Below are 19,315 nucleotides of genomic sequence, written 5' to 3' on the forward strand. Positions count from 1 at the left end.
AGCCGACGAGTCGTTGGCGCCGGGCCACTCAAAGGCGATATTGAGTCGGCGCCTAACCGTCTTTCTGTGGCTCACTGCCATCTCAGCTGTCATCCGATGCGTGGATACGCCAATTTATTATTCGCTCACGACGCATTCTGTATTTTGATGCATTTCCATGAACGTAAACTTGCCGGATGACCAAAATAGATAAGCTCATAGTTATGATTGGACTGAAACGTTTTCCTGAACAGGTTCACTCGGATTCGGTGCATTGCTCGCGGACAAACTTCCATTAACACGGACTAAGCCATCAAACTGGCTATATATTCTCAACTCGTATCGACTCGATTATGGACAAAGGGACGATCCTATACCGGAGTCATGGGACGTCCTGCTATTTGTCTCGATGCTCCGGGAATGTGCCCCGCTATGCATCAAGTTCTTACAGCTAACTAGCAAGTGGTTTGCAAGAACGCGCGACCACAAATCGACACTTTGCACGGCTCTGCCGATGATGGCGCCTCGTCCCGCTTTACCACTTCTCCAGTCTTGTCCTCTCTCGGTCGCCGCTCGCATCTTGGCCAGCGGATGCTTCGCGATGTCCTCATCGAGAAAGTCAAGCTGTTCATGGCGTATGCGATCGCACACGAAGCTGGATACCGCCCGAAATGTAATTGCGACCGCATCCCAGACGCAGCTGTCATTCATGTGGCCATAGGCTTCTCTGGCTACCGCGGCATGACAGTGGTTGTATGCAGATCAGATGGACTCGCAGGAAATATGGAAGACGGGATGGTGAGCCACCGTTGGGAATGTTACCATCGCATTCGCAAAAAAACCAGCTCGGATGATGTGATCATTCCCATATACTATTAGCGAGGAAGGTCATCGCTGTTCCTTATTGTGGGCAAGGAACCGGTCGGAATTACTTCATGATCGTATTATACATTTAAGCACTAGTATAATATAATCAAACTCGGAAGCTTGTTGTAGCGGTTGTCCAGTCAATAAATACATTATACATTAAACATCACACTCATCAGTGACATATCCCCCATCGTCAACCTCAATCGTGCTATGTGACAGTACGCGCATCCTAATCGCATGACTGTCTTGGAACACTACTGTGCTTGAGACAGCAGTGGACATAGTGCTGTCCTTGCTGCTATCCTTACTGGACACCTCACGAAGGTGGAATAGGAGGCGCGATAGTAGAACGGAAGTAAGCCTGCAGTGATGACGGTGTCAGCAACTCGCGATTGTGCTTCGCACAACTGAGACGTACACTGCAAGCCAGGCGTTCATGGGGAAGATCAGCTATTGCAGATGCGTCAGAAAAGCGACAGAGCAGAGTATTCTTGAACATACGGTGTTTATGCTAGCGATGGCTATTGCTATCACGTTTGCAATGCAGAGCAAGCTGGAAGTTGAGAGTGCGTGTCGCCTGTTGAGCGCATCGCAGCAAGAGACATCTGGTAAACTTACCTGAAGTACACACCAGCTAAGTTCAAACCATCGTGGTTAGCAACCATCAAGGCTAAGTATACTAATATGCGTACAGCCAGTGAAAAGCGCCGCGCTGAGGGTTGTTGTCTCGAGCATGCGATCGGCGTTCCTCAATCGGTAGGTCTTCAGCCACGTCAAAGCCAGTACCAGTGCATCTGCGACGACCAATGCGATTCGTGCGCCGATGATCCCTGGAAAACGCACGACATCAAGCATTGTACGTGAGCTGAACGTTGCATACGCACATCTGGGAAACCCTGAGATCAGCTTTTTTAAATACCGATATCCGTTAGACCAAGACGTACTTCACGAGTGCTGCAGAGTTCTCGAAGTTGGCACCGCAGACTTGCTGCCCAGGGAAGACGTATAATCCAGGCGTAGTGAAGATCACAATGTACTCAGGAGAGTCTCAGCACATCGATGGCCGATAGCAGAACTGCTGTGATAGAGTCACTCACGATAGAAATGCATACGTGAAGAAGGGTGAGACTTAGGACGATCAGCGAAAGCCATATATTCCGGTTGTAGATGGCATAGACCCGCAGGGAGGTGAATACTGCCTTCACAGATTAGCGACCGCGGTGCACTTTTAAATGGGAAACCTACGCGCAGCACTCGACATAATGATGAGATATAGGACCATTTGAAACCGGATAACGATGGTACAGCTCCACAGGATGGTGAGAAGACTTTTCTCGAGTTAGTTTCCCTAGGTGCTCACCTCTGAAAACACAGTCAGCCTTGCGGTTAGAGATGTCGAGAATAAGTTCGTACATAGTCATTTTGCCAACTCCGCCATGACGGGAGACCAAGAATCAGGAACACCGTGTTCAGCAGAACAGGGTACCTAAAGCCGCAAAAGAGTACAGTAGTGAAGGAGAACTTGCTTTTCCAGATGTATTGGACCTCTTCGCTGAACGTGAGCAGGTAGTCGTAGGAACAGAGAGCTGCATGAGTATTAGAGGTGTGTAATTGTAGATGCGCTTCGTACGTACCCGCGGATGCGTAGTAAACGCATGTGATGAAGACGCCACTGAAAATCGGCACGAAAGTGAGAACGCCTAGTGCTGCATATAGAATACCGGAGATTCTCAACTTACTCCAATCGATATGTTTCCGACACAGCGCTGGCGGACATGCTGTTAAGCCGAGCTGCGATCACTGCAAGATATCGCCTCGAGGGGACGGGGCGCCCTCCGCTGCTCGTGTACGCGGCATTTATGCATCAGAGATATGCTGGCAAGAATCCGCGTTCGGTTCTCCGCAATATGGATCAATAGGATGAGGCCATCACGCATCTGCTGTCGCATGTCAAGATCGAAGCATGGTGCCTGCGCCCCACTGAATGGCAGTGAAAACCATAGGTTGCTGAGACGGGCTTGGGCAGCATCCTTAAGGAGATACGGGCTCTTACGGCAACTATCTCACAGGAAGCTGAGCCTGTACGGAGTCCGCCGAAATGCGTTCGCAAGCATGACAGCAGATGAGCCACTAGAGCTATTGAAAGCTTCCATGTTTTCCCTCCGTATAGTTCCGTAAATCCTGATGGGAGCCTCCTCGCTTGCGGGATCTCATTCCAGAGTCTATATCCCATCCGAAAGAAAGGAGCGCAAGCATTCTGATCTGGAGGGACATTGCCGATGTATTGCGAAGCCCAAACGTGAAGATTTGTTGAGTCGAAGCTTATTGATCAGAACAGCGCCTGGCCCAAGATGATCGGCCAGAAGCGGGCAAATCAAATAAAAATGTAAAGGGAACATTTGCTGGGTGCTGTGTGAGCAAGATGACTTACTTGGGAAACAAAATAAATGGTAGGCCGTGGCGGTGGCGCGGTCAAGGCAGCCCCTGGGAATTGGGCACATTTGACTGACCCTTTTGGCTTACGACAAGTCAGACGACCCTCCATGAGATTATACTGGCTTCTTTGTTGTCGGATGGATGCCATGCAATCTGAATTTCGTATCAGAAGTGGACTATAAGGCAATCTCCGCACCCCGAGCATTTGCAACAACGGCGGTGTGGCGGAGGGAAGTCGAGTCCGAAACAGGAAGGCAGCGCCTTTGGATCCTAACAAGATCAAACAAGCGTGTGGCTGAGACGCCGCCCATCACGGACGACGGCAACAGTGTCGAGACTCGACACCGCTTATCTACAATTCTTCATCTTTGTTATACCGCGAGAATAGATCATCAATCAATCGCTACTCTAAGGTGACGCGCCAGCAATCTGTCGCAGCGGCCTTGATTCGGCTTTGCCACCTTTAAAGTTCACTTCGCCGTAATTCTCGCGTTTGCATGAACTTCTGCCGTCTTGATATCTGCCCTTCACCCTGATTGATTAGCCAAAGTGGTGTTTCTTCGATATGGCAGGTATGGAACATCTCGTGTCACTCAAAGTGATGAGAGTATCGGTGCGCTTGCAGCTGATCGCCGGTTGCGTGTGGAGTTGACTGTCCATCCAGCGACCATCGCTTGCAAGTGCGTGGGAGCCTTTCTACTCGAGCTCTCCATCCTTCTCTGCCCATTCGACGAATTCAATCGTATCCCTTCAGGGAAAGACCGCTCTCCCGGGACACCCAAAGACTCTCCGGGATCTCAGTCATGTCACAGAAATGCTCATGCTTCCGTCGTCTTTCGGCTCAATCCAGCTCGGTGAAACGTTCACAAGTTGCCTTTCAGTGAATAATGAAGCAAGCGTGGACATCGAATTCGTCACGCTCACCGTCGAAATGCAGACAGCGTTGACAAAGACCCCTTTGGCTGAAATTGGTGGCGAGGGTCAACCACTCAGAGTGGGCGAGTCGCTGGAGCGTGTTGTTAGTCATGAGGTCAAGGAATTAGGCCAACATGCGCTGGCCTGCACGGTATCATATCGCCTTCCACCTGGCTCGCGCATAGCGCCGGGTACGGCCACCGATGTGAACGATCCCGAGCTGCAAGTCTTTCGTAAGTTTTACAAGTTTGCTGTGAGTGGTATTCTGTCAAGGCCAAAATATAGCTCATGATTTGCGCAAGCGTAGGTGACCAATCCTCTGTCGGTCAAGACCAAGGTCCACGTCCCCCGCGCCCCCACTGCTCTGATGTTTCGAAGCGAACGCGAAAAAGTCTTCTTGGAAATACACATCCAGAATCTGACGCAAGACGCGATGTGGCTCGAGCGAATGTACCTTGAGTGCGCTGACGGCTGGCAGGCACACAATGCTAATGCAGTAAGATCGAAAGACTCGGAAGGCAACGAGAGCATCTTCTCTGGCTCCATGGCACTCATGCAACCTCAAGACATGCGCCAATATGTTTACATTCTGGCACCCACCGTTTTGGCTCTCTTTCCTGTTACGCATCCACCCGGCAGTGTTGTGCCCTTGGGGAGACTAGACATCTCATGGAGGTCATCGTTTGGGGAGCCAGGGCGCCTATTGACATCCGTAAGCCATTGGCAGGATGTCTGTTAGCGAGTCTAATCATCACAGCCTAGATGCTATCGAGGAGGATACCACTCGTACAGCCGCCGCTTCCGAATCAAGGCCCTTCTCAGGCACCCCCGGTACCTAGCAAGCAACCTGCTTCCGCCATCCCACTTCATTTACAAAGGAGTGCTTCACTGGCAAACGCGTCCCCGCCGCGGCCGCACTCTCCTCAGCATATACAGCGACCATCGACACCTCCGGCGGGTGGAAGCGGGACCGCTCCCTACCGTCCAGGCTCACCGTTCCGCAATCGCGCAATAGGCCCTGCTGCGGCGCCTTCCAACACTGTTCTGCCGTCAAGCTCTTCTACTCGTCGCCGGGTGGACGTCGAAGTGGACTTGGTCGTACGACATATTCCACGAGAGTCGATCAAAATAGAGAAACCATTTGCAATCGCATTCACCGTAAATGTCTCTGCCCCAGTGCCCACCCCTCGTCCGGGTGACACGTGTCGTGCGCGGGTGCTGTCGCTCGTTGTACAGCATGTACAGCCTCCGCGGGGGATTACAGCCTCAGCCCTTCCGACCAGCGACACGGCAACGGCTAGAAGTGAGCTCTTTAGCCCGCCGGTGCTTTCGTCGGGCTTTTCTACGCCGTCGCCCAGGAGTACTCCGCATCGCGCCGACTTCCAGGATTCCCTGGCGCAGAGACTACGCGTTGCATCGCCCCGACGTGGACAGCTGGATGAGGAAGACTCCCGCGCGAACACAGACGGAGACGCTACTCCTCCAGCGGCAAGCGACGTTCGCACCGGCGATGAGACCGTTATTCTACCTCCTCCATACACGCAAGATGACTTCACGGATGCGAAGACGCCCGTGCGACCGTCAAATGTCGTCTTTTCCGGGGTATCTGCAGTCTTTTTGCCACAAATAAGGTTGACCGCGCCGGAGGGCTCCGTTGCTGTAATTGAGCCGGCGATGCCTATTCACGAGAGGAACATTAGCACTAGTACCGCAGGCAGCGCGGCGGACAGCGAGCTCGAGAATATGGCCGGGAGAGCGACAGTCAAGGTCATGACGTCGCAAGACTTCGAGCTGTCTTACATTTCGCTGCGGGGCGGGTTCAGCACTATTGGTGGGCTGCGCGTTGTGTTGGTCGAGGATAGACTGGTCGAGGAGGGTGAGTCGAGTGATGGGGCAGGGACGACACATTATATGACGGAACCGCGGGTCTTAAAAGAATGGGGCGTTGTCGGCGAACTATGGGTAGAATCATAAGCAGCAGTGCCGTTTCCGGCAGTGTCCCCCGCCTTCGATGACCTCACAAATCGAAATCATCTATAGGGAAGGAGGAGGCTGTAAGGTCGTGAGCGGAAGTAGATTCCCCGTTGCTCTCTATAATAAGAGCCTGGAGCGATGTACTCTCGCTGATGCCAGAGTCCATGGTCATCGACAAGTGCTGGCGTTGATTATTGAGACGATTATTCCATGTACGATTGCTTTTTTGAAACATAGAAAGAAAGTAAAGGACCGCGATTGTAAACTGTATGTCACACCTGTCACAATCCTTCTCAGAACATGAAGCGTGCATTGACATCAGTCACGCGTGACACCATGTCTTGTACCCGAGCCCGTAAGCGAAGACGTACGGAAGCATTGCAAGAGTCCACCAACGAGAATGTAGACCCATCGTACGTGGCGGAAAAAATGAGCCCGAAGGACGATATTCCCGAAATGCCGCTGGAGGAGGTCGTGGAAACAGCCCCTGCTGTCGAAGCCACCGTGGACGAGCCGGCTCAGCCACAGGAGAGATCCGCGAAAGAGCAGGAGATTTGGGATGCTTTCAAAGAGGAACATTATGAAGGTGAGCATGCCAGCTATGTCTAGAGAGCCTATTTGACATGTCTCGTGTGTAGTTCTCGAGCAGTTGCCGCTATCCCTCCACCGCTCCTTTGCATTAATCCTCGAGTTAGATCAACAAGTACACAGTGGGTGCAAACCAATGATGTCATAGTTGCAGTCTGACAGTGCGATTTCCTTCTTCAGATCACCAAGAAGAGCTATTACCCACTCTGCTCCAGTACATCTCGGTCAGGAAGAGCTTGGAAACTGGACAAACCAAGGGCGAGCTACCACAACAGGTTAGCAATGGAGACAGCACTCAAAATCCGCCACCTGAAGGACCAACACCCACCGCTGCAGAGCATGATAAGCCGGTTGTGTCGTCTCGGCAACTGTTGATGAAAGCTGCGCAGTTATCCGAAGAGATCGTGCGTGCGTCCAATGAGAAGGTGCATGTCGCACGATTCACGTACGACTTGGTGAGTGGTATCTGTTTCTATATTATGTGCGCAGCGTGAACCTGGTTGTGTAGGTGGACCGGTATATCCGCGATTTGGATCGCGCTATCAAGGAACAGGAAACGTCGATATCTCTTGGTCTTCGCCCTGGGACGTACCCAGCGTCCATAGCTTTGCCAGATTCCATGCTTCCGCCGAGCGTCTCTGAGTCGCTCGCTCTACAGCTCCCACAGCCAGAACCAGCAACCGCCATGAAGGCGGACCTTCTTGCACCACAAGCAGCTCCTGTTGAACCGCAGGAGCCAACAGTGGAAGTGCAACGCGAGAAGTCGCCTGTCCCTGTACAGCTAGCGGCGCTCGGACGTCTGCGCAGAAGAAAAGGCAACGGCTGGGGCAGTTCAAAGAAGAGGAAACACACGGCAACTTCGGTTGAGTTGGGCATTAAAACGGATGCGGCGGCTGTCGCTGCTCCTACAGGGCTGAAGCTTGTACTGCCGCCGTTGGGTACGTCTCAATTGGCGATGAACGCGAGCGACCTGCCTATTGACCCGAACGAGCCGCGCTATTGTTTCTGCAACCAAGTGTCGTATGGAGAGGTACGTGCGAGCTCAAGAAGCTGTGGCGGTCGTACTCATCGGGACTTCGTGTAGATGGTAGCATGTGATCGCGAAGGGTGTGAACGCGAATGGGTGCGTAGTCTCACATCGTGCATGTTGAATTATCATTCACGGCGCCTGCGTCCTCAGTTTCACCTCGGTTGCGTCGATCTCAAGGAAGCACCTCCCAAAGATAAAGAATGGTTCTGTCGGGTATGTGAGCCGATTGTCAAGGCCGAAAGGGAGGGCAAGAAGCTCGGCAAGGGCAAAGAGAGAGGAAAGAAGGTCCATTGATGTCTACCTATTGAACCGAGTTCTTGCTATTTCTTCGCCACACGATGATATCGATCAATTTGTAGCAGTAATATGACACACATATACCTAGGAATACAGCGAATAGTACAATGTTACAGATCCGAATCCTCCTTCAATAAGGTTCATACGCTTGTCACCTGCATACCGAGCTTGTTGGCCAATGTCTCCATGTAAACCTCTGTATTCCCGTCAGAGCAAGCATCATTTAGCGAGTATGTTTGGCTCACCAGTCTCGTGTCGCAATCTCCAGTATTCCGCCAAGAGTTCATTGAGCTCCGCTTGGCTCTTCTTGAGGTGCTCCGCCATCTGCGAAACGCTGTCAACAAGTGCACATGCATGACATAACCAGCACACAAACCTTGCGCTCAATCGCATCCGCCTCCGCGCGGAGCTCCTCCACTTGCCTGTCGTTATCCCGGCGTTCGACCGCCATCTCCTCGTACTCGCGCTGTAGCCGCTCAATCGTCTGTTGGCTCGCGAGTCGTTTATCCTCGGCGTGCCTTTGCGCACGTTCGAGCTTTTCCTGTGCGTTTGCGAGCTGCTTCTTGACCCGCTGTGTGTGACGTCAAGCATTCATGAAGTAAATGACAGTTCTTAGCGATCCAGAGGTGAAACGGACCTCTCGCTTCATCTCCAGCTCAGTCCGCTCGCTCTTCTTCTGGTCTAGTTGGTCTCGCAAGTCGGACAGTTCCTTTTGGGCAGCATCGAGCGCATTGGCCTCTTTCTCGATCATCTGCAATTGCTCCACACAAGAACGCACATCCTACACCACCTTTCATTCAGCGTTACGTCAATCAGTGGCAGATCCTAATTGCACCTTCTCGATGTTCAGAAGCGCCGCGATCTTCGTCTGCAGATCGCGGATCTTCGTCTCGTGCGCGTTGACCGTGCGCTTCTCCTCGGCGGCTGTCGCGCTCATGCTTGTGATGTTGCGCTTGATGCGCTCCGGCGATTGCACAATCCTCCCGCGTGTCCGATTGATCTTGTCATTAAGCACTGCCGTCTCCTTGTTCACGCCTTCCTACTCGAATCAAAAAAAAATGTGATGACGGTGCGTTTGGTTTCGCTTGGACTGACGTGCCTTGCTTTGCAGCACCGATTCAATTTCCCGCTTGAGAGTCTCCAGGTCTTTGAGAAGGGATAGCTGCGTTTCCTTGTACTGCACGAGCTGTGCGGTCATCGAAGTCTTCTCTTGACGCAAAGCTTCGCACTTAGGCTCGTCCTCTGCACGTTTTGCCCTTCTCGTATTAGACTGACGAGCTCTTGCTCCAGTTGTGATCCACGTACTTGATTGTCACTACCTTCTGGCGCGTCTCCGCCAACTGCTGGGCCACCCGATCCCGCTCCTCGACGACAGCCGCAGACCTCTCGCGGAGGCCCATGATGAACGGCTCACACTGTTCGCAGAACTTGACAAAGTTGACAAAGGCGGATAAGATGGAGCGCGTTCGTTCGGGTTCGGGGAAGTACAGGTCCCGTGAACTGAAGCCGTGGAACTTGGCCGCGGTGGCGAAACGTTGGCTGGGAGATGTCACTTGCCTTGCACATATGCATATTACGAAGGGCTCACAGATGATGGAGAAGGAGGACTTTGGGTAGGGCTTGGGTATATAATTCCTGCGACAAAGATCATTATCAGGTCTTCGGCTTAGCAGAACCATAGCGACTGGGAATGCCGTAGACATGCGACAGTTTCATCAGAGGCATCGGAGAGCCATTATTGACGCGAGAGACCACTGCCTTCATTTAGCATGGTATCACGTCAACTCCGTGACCATTAGATGATCGAAGTACCGACGCATGGGCAGCGCTGCAGTCGAATGTGTACTCACAGGATTGTCCACTGTAGCCAAAGCCGCGTCCACAGAAGGCTGAAGCGCGTCCACGGTGATCCCAGTGACTTGTTCCAGACAAGTGCTGTAAATGCCTAAGACGAATTCAGGCGTCGGTCGCGCGACTTGTTCGTGGCTGATTGCATAGCCCCAACCCGAGAACGCGTCGACGATCTCTGCGATAGACATCGTCGGAAACGAGAACTGCCCAGCCATGTTGGAAAGAGACAAATAGCACGAACAGTCTGAGAGTTCGAGTGCGAAGTTTCAACTCAACGAAGCAAACGCGGTCGCGACATGAAAGCACGCACGCGGAGTGTTTACGATCACGTGAGAGACGCGAAGCGTGTATATCGCTGAATTCACGCGCTTCTTTCCCATTAGGTTAGTCTTTCGCCTTGCTCTGTACCCTACCACATCGTCCGAGGTTCCTTCTGTTATCCTCCCCGTTCAATACCCTCTGTGCGATGTCAGGTCCCAGGAATAACCTGGACGACCTGCGTCGCAGGCAAGCTGTCGGCACCCCGGCGTCGAGCCCGAAACCGGAATCATCGACTCAGCAGAAGGTGCGCGATGATATCGTTGAGGTCGAAGGAGTGCAGTTTGAAGACTTGACACTCCCCAAATGCAGTTCTCCAGGTTCAAGCCGTCGAAGTCGTTTAGCACCTCTGATCATGTAGCAGGTGCGTCTCATCAGCATTATCGGCAGGTGCTCGCGAGCCGATCGTGTATTGCAGTTCGCACACCGCCCGGCGGTCTACCCTCCTTTGCGACACCTGGGTTTGGGAAGAAGAAACCCGCACCACTGCGAACGAATATGGCCGCAGACAACAGCATCCCCATCATCGACGTCTCTTCCGACGAATCCTTCTCAGCCAAGCCACCGACAGCCCATGTCCCGAACAAACGGTTATCAGTCGAATCCTCATCTGATGCTGAGAATGTACTGCCTCCAAAGCGCGTCAAGGTGGAGTCGCATCAGAAGGAGAATGAGCGGCCCTCTGTAAGGGACAAGGGAAAGGCGAGAGAGGTTCCCTCTCGCATCACTAATTCACATGGAGATGGAAACCGTGAGTCCTCTCCAGCCAGATCAATCCCACATGCAACCGTCTTGCCTGCTACCGGATTCGCCCGTACGACCTCGACGCCATTCTTGCCAATAGATCATTCGGACTTGTTCTCGGTGCGTACTTTCCAACATTATATGCAGTGGTGTTCCAGTCGTTACATGACCATCTGACACACAAGCGCTACACATTAAATTGCATCAGAAAGCCTGATTCATTGTTCATCCACCGGTTCATCTGCCCTTCCACTGCTTCAGCTACATACCCAAAGGCTCTCTGGTGCAATTTAAGAGTATCATTGTGTAGTCTGACCCTTTGATGGGATCAAAGGGTCTGATCCCATAGCCGGTTGATGTCAATGGTCGATGTGGGACTCATTTTAAATGCGTGACGGTGCCTGCGCTCTAGCTTCTCGCAAGGTGGCGAGAGATGCTGCATCTGTATGATGGGCCGAGGTGCTTTTGGTCTCGCATTTGCTGTGACCCTCTGACCACAGCGAATGGGTCCGACGTCATGGACGGCTGTGACTGGAGATGAATATCGGTCAAGAGCGCCACCGACTATACATGAATTGACCGTGCTTTCTAACATGCTGTGCATAGAAATCTGTCGAAGATCTTATAATGATAGCGGACAGCAACCTCAACCTCCGGGCGCAGATACACGAGCGGTTCGCACAATACAGCTCAGGCGAGGACCGAAGTCATGACTTCGCCTTGCTTCAGCAGATCGAGTAAGTTCCTTCAACGATCTTTACATAAATACCCACACCCTTGTCAATACCAATTTCCTATCAGCAAGCTTTTGTCCTACCGGAATGAGTGCATCAGGGCGGTAAAGTCAGCGCGGCATGACCACCGGCAGCCGAATCTACCGAACCCTTCGTGGCATGCTGGTGCCGCCGCTCAGCCCCTTGCTCCTGTCATTCGCGCTACATCTCCACCGGAGGTCAAGAGAGAGGATGACTCCCCATTTGCTTCAGCATTCACCAACGTTCCGTCCACTCTGTACCCGACTGCCGACACCTCTTATACGTCCGACCCGGCCTCCACTATCACATTCGTCGACGAGATCAGCTCGACTGCAAAGACCGTCGACCCGCATGATGTAGAAGACGACGACGATCTGTGGGGCAAGGTCGACGACTTTCCCGCCGACCGCCTCGAGGAACAGCTGGCCCCGAAACCTACGGGCATGATCTCTCCCTCAGTCTCACATCCCAAGATAGATATCTCTTCTTCGTCATCGCTGCCTGCCAAGCAGGATGATACATTGCTCAAGTCGCCGTACTACACCGAGATCATGCAGAAGCTGCGCAGCGTCTTCGGTCTCGAATCCTTCCGCACGAACCAGCTCGAGGCGATCACCGCGCTGCTCTCCGGACAGGACTCAATGGTGCTCATGCCCACGGGCGGGGGCAAGAGCCTGTGCTATCAGCTGCCCGCGGTGTGCGAGGGCGGCAAGACGCGGGGCACGATAATCGTAATCGGGCCGCTGCTTGCGCTGATGCAGGACCAGGTGGCGGCGCTACAAGACAAGGGCGTCGACGTCGCGTTTTTCAACTCGGAGCAGACGCACGAGGAGGTGAAGGACGTCTGCCGGCGGCTGGTCCATCCGATCAAGCGGCAGCGTCCAAACCTGCTATACGTGACTCCGGAGAAGCTGAAGCACAGCTCCGCGTTGATGTCGATATTGAGGCAGCTATACACCGAGAAGCACTTGAAAGGATATGTGCTTGATGAAGGCCACTGTGCGGTCAAGTGGGGTCGGGACTTCCGTGATGCGGTGGGACATATATCTGCTCGAGTTTGCTGATCTGCTCACACCACTCTGATCGCAGTACCGGTTCCTTAACTGTCTCCGCCAGGACTTCCCGGGCATTCCGATCATGGCCCTGACCGCGACGGCGACGGCGCACGTGAAGCATGACCTCAAGCATCTCCTGCGGATCCCCCATTGTGTCGAGTTCTCGCAGTCGATGAATCGCCCGAACCTGAACTACGAGGTGCGGCCGAAGAAGAAGATGGTGCTTCAGGAGATCGCACAGTTTATCAAGGAGAGCCACGCCAGGGAGACCGGGATCATCTATGCGCACAGCCGCAAGTCGTGCGAGGAGATCGCGTACAAATTGAGGGAAGAACATGGTCTCGATGCACGTCACTTCCATGCCAAGGTGGATTCAAGGGACAAGGCGGAAACATTAGATAGCTGGAAGACGGATGCATGTCAGATAATCGTTGCGACAGTACGAGTGTTCATTAAGGTACCTGCGAAAATATAGCTGACAAATACATTGCCCAGATCGCGTTCGGTATGGGTATAGACAAGTCAGACGGTATGCTTCGCCGTATTTCGGAGTAACGTTCTCTCACCTCTGTTGCAGTGCGATTTGTGATCCATCACGACTTGCCTGGCGATCTCGACGGGTATGTCTTTTAGATTTCATACTCTTCCCGCTCATCTCACCAATAAATGCACAGCTACTACCAAGAGACAGGACGAGCTGGTAGGGATGGGCAGCCTGCTGATTGCATTTTGTGTGAGTCCGCATCCTTATCTGATGCTCAAATCCAAGCAGAGGATGACACGCTACACGTTGCAGTCTACCAATACAGAGATGCCACCATCAGGCAACAGCAAATCCGCGACAACAAGGATATCAATGAGACTGAGAGGGCCCACCAAACCGACGAGTTGCGCCGGGTCGTTCAATTCTGCCAGAACAACGTCGACTGTCGGCGGATGCAGGTTCTGGCATACTACGGAGAGAACTTCGATATAGCCATCTGCCGAAACGGTTGCGACAACTGCCGTAATCCGCTCGACACGGAGGTTGAAGACGTCACCGAGACGGCGGTGCAGATCATACAGCTTGCTCAATCGCTCATCACCGAAAGCGGCGAGTGGGTCACGCGTAATCATTTGGTTGACATCATCAAGGGCAGTGCAGCGCAGCAAATCAAGGCTAAGGGGTGGAACAGCCAGTCTTTGTATGGATTGGGGAAGGACATGTCCAAGGAGCGTATTGAGCGGCTGGTCGATCGCTTGGAAACGGAAGGCGTCTTCTGTCAGACCACTGCTAGGAACGGGGGCGACTGGTCTCAGTCGTATATGCAGGCAAGCATCTGAAAGCCTGCCATTTGGCGTGTGCTGACTGGTTCATAGGTTACGTCAGAGGCAGATGCGTTCGTCCGCAAGCGGACAAGGATGACAATGAAGTTTCGTGTAGCTCATAGCAAGCGGCCTACCGCCAGCCGTTCTACCAGCCGGAAGCAGCCATCCTCCACAGGCGGGAGGTACAACGAAAGGAACCGGTCCACGAAGGAAATTTATGAAGACGAAGATCCAATTTCGCTCTACCAAGAAGATGATAACGGCTACAGTGTCAGGGAGGACATCTGGGCGATGCCCAGCCCCAGAAAGGCTGGCGAAAAATCGAAGCCGAAGATTGATCGGAAGGCATTTGCGGAGGATGTCATTGTCATTGATGATGATGGCAGTGAGCGTAATGAGTCCAATAATCCGAATCTCAACGAGTTCAGTAGATTGCGTGTAAAGGTGGGTCTCTCATGCTGTGCACGTCACTTCAGAGTTTACAATGGTCCCAGATCGCGGTGGAGCATGACCTACATCCTGGTGACGTACTTGCAGATGAAGCTCTCTTTATGTTGAGCTTAGAATGTCCCAACGGTTCGTTCATCTTATTTTCTTCACCTCATATGCCGTGCCTGATTCTATATATATATATATATATATTAGATATCGACTCTTTCAATGCCAGTCTCTTAGACGTTGGAGTAGACTTACAAGCCTTCCAGCCTTACGCGAACCGTTTTCTGGACCTATGCATCAAACAACACGTCAATTTGCATGAGTCACACGAGTAGGTCTCCCTTCACCGTAATATCTATACGCAGAATCACAACTACGGACATATCCAGGAGTTCCACTCGGCAACAAACTTCCATTACTGCTCTTCATCAGCGCTATGAATACCAGAACAGTTCGAAGCCGTCGTCTTCCAGGAGATGATGAGAATCACGTTATTGCGCTCTATTATGCGGAATCTATGGCACAGGGAAACGGAATGCTACAATATCGTTATGCTAGATCTTGGATGTATAATACAGTAGGTCCAACTTATGTGTCGTTACCTGTAACAGTCAAAAAATACTATAACTATGACAAGCGCCATCTCAACGCTATCGCATTGTATCTTCGGATATATGAAGGGAATTGTGGTATCTAGCGGCAAATCTGCGAGACGTTACGTGATCCTTCGAGCAAATCGTCCTCTGAGCAAATCGTGAAAAGAGCTGCATAGGAACAATCAATCCGGTGTAAGTCCATGAGGAAGCCCAAGGCACGGACTGCCTAATCAGACCTCTTCCCACCTGAAAGTACTGTACCATCCATTATCCCCGTCCTCCTCCGGCAAACTCATCATCGACAAATGTTGTTCGTGCGTCAGCCAAGCCGATGTCCCGAACAACCGTCCGGTATTTTCAAGCAACTCCTCCAAAATGACCACCATGTTCTTGAGGACCTCTTGCTCTGCGAACGCATAGACCAGCGATAAACCCATTGCATACGCATCTTCCTCTCGAGCCTGTCTGATGCTATCTTGGACGTGATGCTCGAGATTCTCGAGAGCGTGCTTGGGTGAGGGTATGAATTGCGGGAGCGGCTCGCGTGCACGGAAGGCATGCTGACATGCGTAGAGGGTGATGCAAACGCAAGACATCTGAAGAGCAAAACAAGTAAGTCAGGATCTCCCGTCATGAAACAAACTACACCACACGTACAAATTCTCGTCGTTCGTTGAAGACTCTTGCAACAGTCTCTCTGCGGGGTATATTCTCTCTGATCTTACGCAGACCGGTCATGACGTCCAGGAATTTTTGCATGACGGTCACAGTTTGACGATAATGCGCCAAGGGTTTCTGGTCAAAGCGTCACCATATGCAAACCGTACAAGGACCTGAGGTGCTCACCGGAAGCAAACTGATTTCATCGTGCATAGTCGTGATAAGGACAGACAGACGGTAAAGGCTGTTTCGTATCTCAAGCTCGAGCTTGAGCATCTTGTGTCGTTCCGGATGCTCGAATGCGGGCTGCTTCCGGAATATATCACTGAATAAATACGCATGAGTAAACTGGTGTGGAATCAACAGCGCTCGCACTAACTGGCCGAGAGTCATATACAGCTGGCTGAGCAAACTGAGTGTCCGACTGGTGTCGGAAAGAAACACAACCTAAGACTGAACGTTGAGAACGACGAACACTGGTAATTTCTCACGGCATACCCGGCAATGGCGCGGAAACACCAAACTGTTCATCAACAATGCGCCAACAATACCCACTGCAATCATCAACGCCCTGATTGCAGCGAGTTCTATCGTTCCCACTTCAGCATGCTTTCGGATAGAAAATGGCATAAAATTGCGCTCACTCAAGACGGATTCAGAGGGATCAGGATCCACATACTGCGCGAAAGCGATGATCGGCAATGTAACCGCGCTATACGTTGGTGAGCGATGAGCATGAAAACCCGTCATGCTATATCTATGCTTACGCAGGGACGGCTAATGGCGTGAGGGTGGTTTTCGTTACCATCCAGGTGAACGGAATGTCTGCAGCCTGCAATCCGCATCTTACTATCATGAAACGCCTCCACACTTAACCGTTAACACATACCGTAACCATTACCGTGAGGCCATATGGGTTCACGTGGCAGATGAGCCACGTCTGTGATACTTTCATTAGCTAAGGATAGGGAAGAGCACTGAAGCCTTCTCACAATATAAGCATATATGGCTGCCAGCGTGGTGCCGACCTGTCTTCAGGTCAATTCAAAGCCTTCTGCATTCCTCAAGGCAACTCACAAGGCGGAGATATCCCATCCTCCACGTAGCTCCTGTATTTGTCTCAAGAACCCATACATAACTGATCGGCGATGAGCGAAATTCAGATGGTGAATTGGCAGAACGCACCTGATCGCCATCCACTGTCCATGCCAGGAGGAGAACCACTTGAATCCTGGACGTACCGTCAGCCGACTACACATCAAAAACATTGCAAGCATATCGATGCTTACCTCGGGAATCGGGAGGCATAAAGGCCGGAAAACATAGAATGGCAACACCAATAGCATTCTTTATCGCGTGGTGCAGATGATTTGAGTGTAACACGGCCCGGTTGACTCTCGCCGTCATAATCCTGAATCGCAGCATCCATGGCAGCGCCCATAAATCTGCAAACGGTGCCGACAAAGACAGCCAACACGAGCGCTTCCGCTTCCGCTTGCCATCGACGTTCTCCTTCGTCAATGTCGAGTAGCTCAATCCACTCGGCAACCGCTTCTCACCAATTGTGTACCCCATCTCAGCGAGCGCCTCGTGTGTCTCAGTGGTCGTTAGATTGACGTCCGCGTCTTCCGTCCAAGGTGTATGGTCCACACTCGCACGGATTTGCAGCGTCGCATCGCGGTCGTCACTGATAAGTGCTCGCGGAGGGACGCCCAGCCATGAAAGGCTGATGTGAGGGTACCAGAGGCGCACGTGGGACTCTTCATACTCGTTGTACATACGCTCGGCAATCTGCAGCGCTGTCCGCATTTCGTGGGCCATCTGAGTGAGACGTCAGAATCAGCACTTCAATCTAGCATCGACAGGAACTGGCAAACCTGTAAAAGCGCAATCATCGTGAGACTGCCATCGAGCACTTCCTTCGGATAATAGTCGACGTTCTTGGCCAGTGCTCTGCCTTCCAGATCCATCTCATTGAATATATTTCCGAGCCGCTCGCGCGCCTCGTTTCGCGCTTTGACCAGAGCCTGTTCCGCTACTCGTATAGAGTACTTCACGGAGCACGCCTTCAAGGAAGCGGCGCGTGCGGGATCGCCGGGCGGGAACGAAGACTGGTCTTGATCATACGCAACGACGATCAACAGCTCTACGGAATGCATGGCGGAGATAATCGCATGCCCGAGAGACAGCGCCGGGGCTCGGATGGCGGAAATAAACTTGTCGTGCGATGGCAGCGTAGCGCGATGTCGGATGCGGTGAGCTGAAGACCGACGAGATGCAGAAGGTCGACGAGAGGAGGCCCGGCTGAAGCCGGGAGACTGGGGTTGCAAAGTAGACATTCCCCATGCCAGTTCTCGGCGAATATGCTCGACGATGCCTATCAGGGGTCGAACGGCCTTCACTATATGGATGTAAGATTGGGAACAAGCTATGTAATCGTGGATAGCTTACAGCTCAGCCGTCCGAGGCGCAGCTCGAACGCTGCTTGGGAGTACGTCTCATTAAGCATGATCGACTGTTTGAACAGCTGGTTGCGCAACGAAAGATACTCCGCGGGATCTGCAGCTATATCTTTTTGCTTTTCCCCCAAACCATTGAGGCTTATAGATACGCATCGGGCTAGTAGAGCAAATGTTCTTGCCATCTCCCTCTCGAAACTGGAAGCGGACCATCGGAGTACGGACATGACGATAAGCAGCGCGACTAGGGCGAGGGAGGCGGGTGCGAGCGTTGCGTAGAGAAAGTACCCTGAATCAAGCAAAACTCTCTGGGTTGTGTATGAACACACATGTGATATGTCGACATCATGCACACTCACCGAGGAATCACCTATGTTGATAGTGAGCAGCCAAATAGAGACGAATAGCGAGATGCGCATGGACAGTGTCAAACGAACCAGTCTACTTTTGATGAGGCCAGCTGAAACAGACATGATATTACACTGTCAGTCGCATGTAGGATGGTTGCTGCCGTGCTGGGGTGGATTTACCAAAGAAGCTGATTGCTACCAAGAAGATAGCACACGCCGCTCTTGACCTGGCGCTGTCATCAGGGGTCAAGGAGGCAATGTACTTTCCAAGGGTAGAGAAGCCAATCCCGCACAGAGCACCGATGATGTTCAAGACGGTCAATTCCAGCTGCTGGGCGAGACTCTCCTGTACGCTGAAGATCAACGCCAGGAAAGGGAGAACCAAGAACGCGTAGGCGCCACCCAAATGTGCTACAGGACGGATAACTATGGCCAAACAGCACAGAAATGTCGAAAGCAGCCTGGCCAGAGGTCGCCTTTCGATGAATTGGGCAGCGAAGTGAATGAGTGAATTTGATGTGTGTACGAGCCATCTTTTCAGCTTCTGAAGATCCAGCCGCATTTTCGGAGTGTCCGCTGCCAGGGGAGGAGGAGAAAATATGTGCGCCAAAAGCTCATAGTTTTGTAGAAAGTCGCAAGCGGGTTGTCACGCTCGCAGGAGCAATCTCATACATTCCGAGTCGGACCTCCCT

The 19,315-nt window shown here is 52.2% G+C and overlaps 8 protein-coding genes across 8 annotated transcripts; 5 read left to right on the top strand and 3 right to left on the bottom strand.

Moving 5' to 3' along the window:
- Nucleotides 1-847: 847 nt before the first annotated feature.
- On the bottom strand, nucleotides 848-2,852 carry LAESUDRAFT_337767 (uncharacterized protein). Its single transcript, XM_040902077.1, has 10 exons — nucleotides 2,589-2,852; nucleotides 2,484-2,521; nucleotides 2,263-2,435; nucleotides 2,095-2,156; nucleotides 1,947-2,044; nucleotides 1,790-1,885; nucleotides 1,536-1,679; nucleotides 1,351-1,415; nucleotides 1,268-1,299; nucleotides 848-1,210 (listed from the first exon to the last, which is right to left on the bottom strand). The coding sequence occupies exons 1-10, from the start codon at nucleotides 2,624-2,626 to the stop codon at nucleotides 1,006-1,008; spliced, it is 951 nt and encodes a 316-aa protein (XP_040761312.1). The 5' UTR covers nucleotides 2,627-2,852; the 3' UTR covers nucleotides 848-1,005.
- Nucleotides 2,853-3,622: 770 nt separating this feature from the next.
- Nucleotides 3,623-6,427, top strand: LAESUDRAFT_814652 (DUF974-domain-containing protein). The gene is made up of 4 exons (XM_040914615.1): nucleotides 3,623-3,898; nucleotides 3,950-4,453; nucleotides 4,508-4,912; nucleotides 4,963-6,427. Exons 1-4 carry the CDS (start codon nucleotides 3,851-3,853, stop codon nucleotides 6,172-6,174), a joined length of 2,169 nt encoding a protein of 722 aa, XP_040761313.1. The 5' UTR covers nucleotides 3,623-3,850; the 3' UTR covers nucleotides 6,175-6,427.
- An 83-nt stretch (nucleotides 6,428-6,510) lies between these two features.
- On the top strand, nucleotides 6,511-8,086 carry LAESUDRAFT_761908 (uncharacterized protein; the record flags this gene model as incomplete). The annotated part of the gene is made up of 6 exons (XM_040912989.1): nucleotides 6,511-6,760; nucleotides 6,813-6,884; nucleotides 6,943-7,217; nucleotides 7,271-7,792; nucleotides 7,847-7,885; nucleotides 7,943-8,086. The coding sequence occupies 6 exons, from the start codon at nucleotides 6,511-6,513 to the stop codon at nucleotides 8,084-8,086; spliced, it is 1,302 nt and encodes a 433-aa protein (XP_040761314.1).
- A 143-nt stretch (nucleotides 8,087-8,229) lies between these two features.
- LAESUDRAFT_659679 (uncharacterized protein) lies at nucleotides 8,230-10,155 on the bottom strand (the record flags this gene model as incomplete). Its single annotated transcript, XM_040904824.1, has 9 exons — nucleotides 8,230-8,285; nucleotides 8,335-8,413; nucleotides 8,466-8,660; nucleotides 8,727-8,870; nucleotides 8,925-9,124; nucleotides 9,185-9,345; nucleotides 9,395-9,628; nucleotides 9,678-9,724; nucleotides 9,940-10,155. The coding sequence occupies 9 exons, from the start codon at nucleotides 10,153-10,155 to the stop codon at nucleotides 8,230-8,232; spliced, it is 1,332 nt and encodes a 443-aa protein (XP_040761315.1).
- Nucleotides 10,156-10,326: 171 nt separating this feature from the next.
- Nucleotides 10,327-11,255, top strand: LAESUDRAFT_337976 (uncharacterized protein). The gene is made up of 3 exons (XM_040902079.1): nucleotides 10,327-10,505; nucleotides 10,571-10,622; nucleotides 10,677-11,255. Exons 1-3 carry the CDS (start codon nucleotides 10,407-10,409, stop codon nucleotides 11,177-11,179), a joined length of 654 nt encoding a protein of 217 aa, XP_040761316.1. The 5' UTR covers nucleotides 10,327-10,406; the 3' UTR covers nucleotides 11,180-11,255.
- A 1,053-nt stretch (nucleotides 11,256-12,308) lies between these two features.
- Nucleotides 12,309-14,135, top strand: LAESUDRAFT_659619 (ATP-dependent DNA helicase; the record flags this gene model as incomplete). Its single annotated transcript, XM_040904819.1, has 6 exons — nucleotides 12,309-12,791; nucleotides 12,847-13,251; nucleotides 13,308-13,341; nucleotides 13,390-13,432; nucleotides 13,487-13,545; nucleotides 13,609-14,135. The coding sequence occupies 6 exons, from the start codon at nucleotides 12,309-12,311 to the stop codon at nucleotides 14,133-14,135; spliced, it is 1,551 nt and encodes a 516-aa protein (XP_040761317.1).
- A 644-nt stretch (nucleotides 14,136-14,779) lies between these two features.
- LAESUDRAFT_337912 (uncharacterized protein) lies at nucleotides 14,780-15,320 on the top strand. The gene is made up of 2 exons (XM_040902078.1): nucleotides 14,780-14,889; nucleotides 14,948-15,320. Exons 1-2 carry the CDS (start codon nucleotides 14,877-14,879, stop codon nucleotides 15,253-15,255), a joined length of 321 nt encoding a protein of 106 aa, XP_040761318.1. The 5' UTR covers nucleotides 14,780-14,876; the 3' UTR covers nucleotides 15,256-15,320.
- A 64-nt stretch (nucleotides 15,321-15,384) lies between these two features.
- LAESUDRAFT_659459 (uncharacterized protein) lies at nucleotides 15,385-19,185 on the bottom strand (the record flags this gene model as incomplete). The annotated part of the gene is made up of 16 exons (XM_040904808.1): nucleotides 15,385-15,750; nucleotides 15,812-15,949; nucleotides 16,001-16,139; nucleotides 16,194-16,261; nucleotides 16,313-16,401; nucleotides 16,459-16,526; nucleotides 16,582-16,646; nucleotides 16,704-16,754; nucleotides 16,807-16,842; nucleotides 16,892-16,952; nucleotides 17,000-17,045; nucleotides 17,104-17,635; nucleotides 17,692-18,215; nucleotides 18,266-18,581; nucleotides 18,633-18,733; nucleotides 18,804-19,185. 16 exons carry the CDS (start codon nucleotides 19,183-19,185, stop codon nucleotides 15,385-15,387), a joined length of 2,982 nt encoding a protein of 993 aa, XP_040761319.1.
- Nucleotides 19,186-19,315: the final 130 nt, after the last annotated feature.

This window comes from Laetiporus sulphureus (assembly GCF_001632365.1).
Source record: "Laetiporus sulphureus 93-53 unplaced genomic scaffold LAESUscaffold_39, whole genome shotgun sequence".
Lineage (NCBI taxonomy): Eukaryota > Fungi > Basidiomycota > Agaricomycetes > Polyporales > Laetiporaceae > Laetiporus > Laetiporus sulphureus.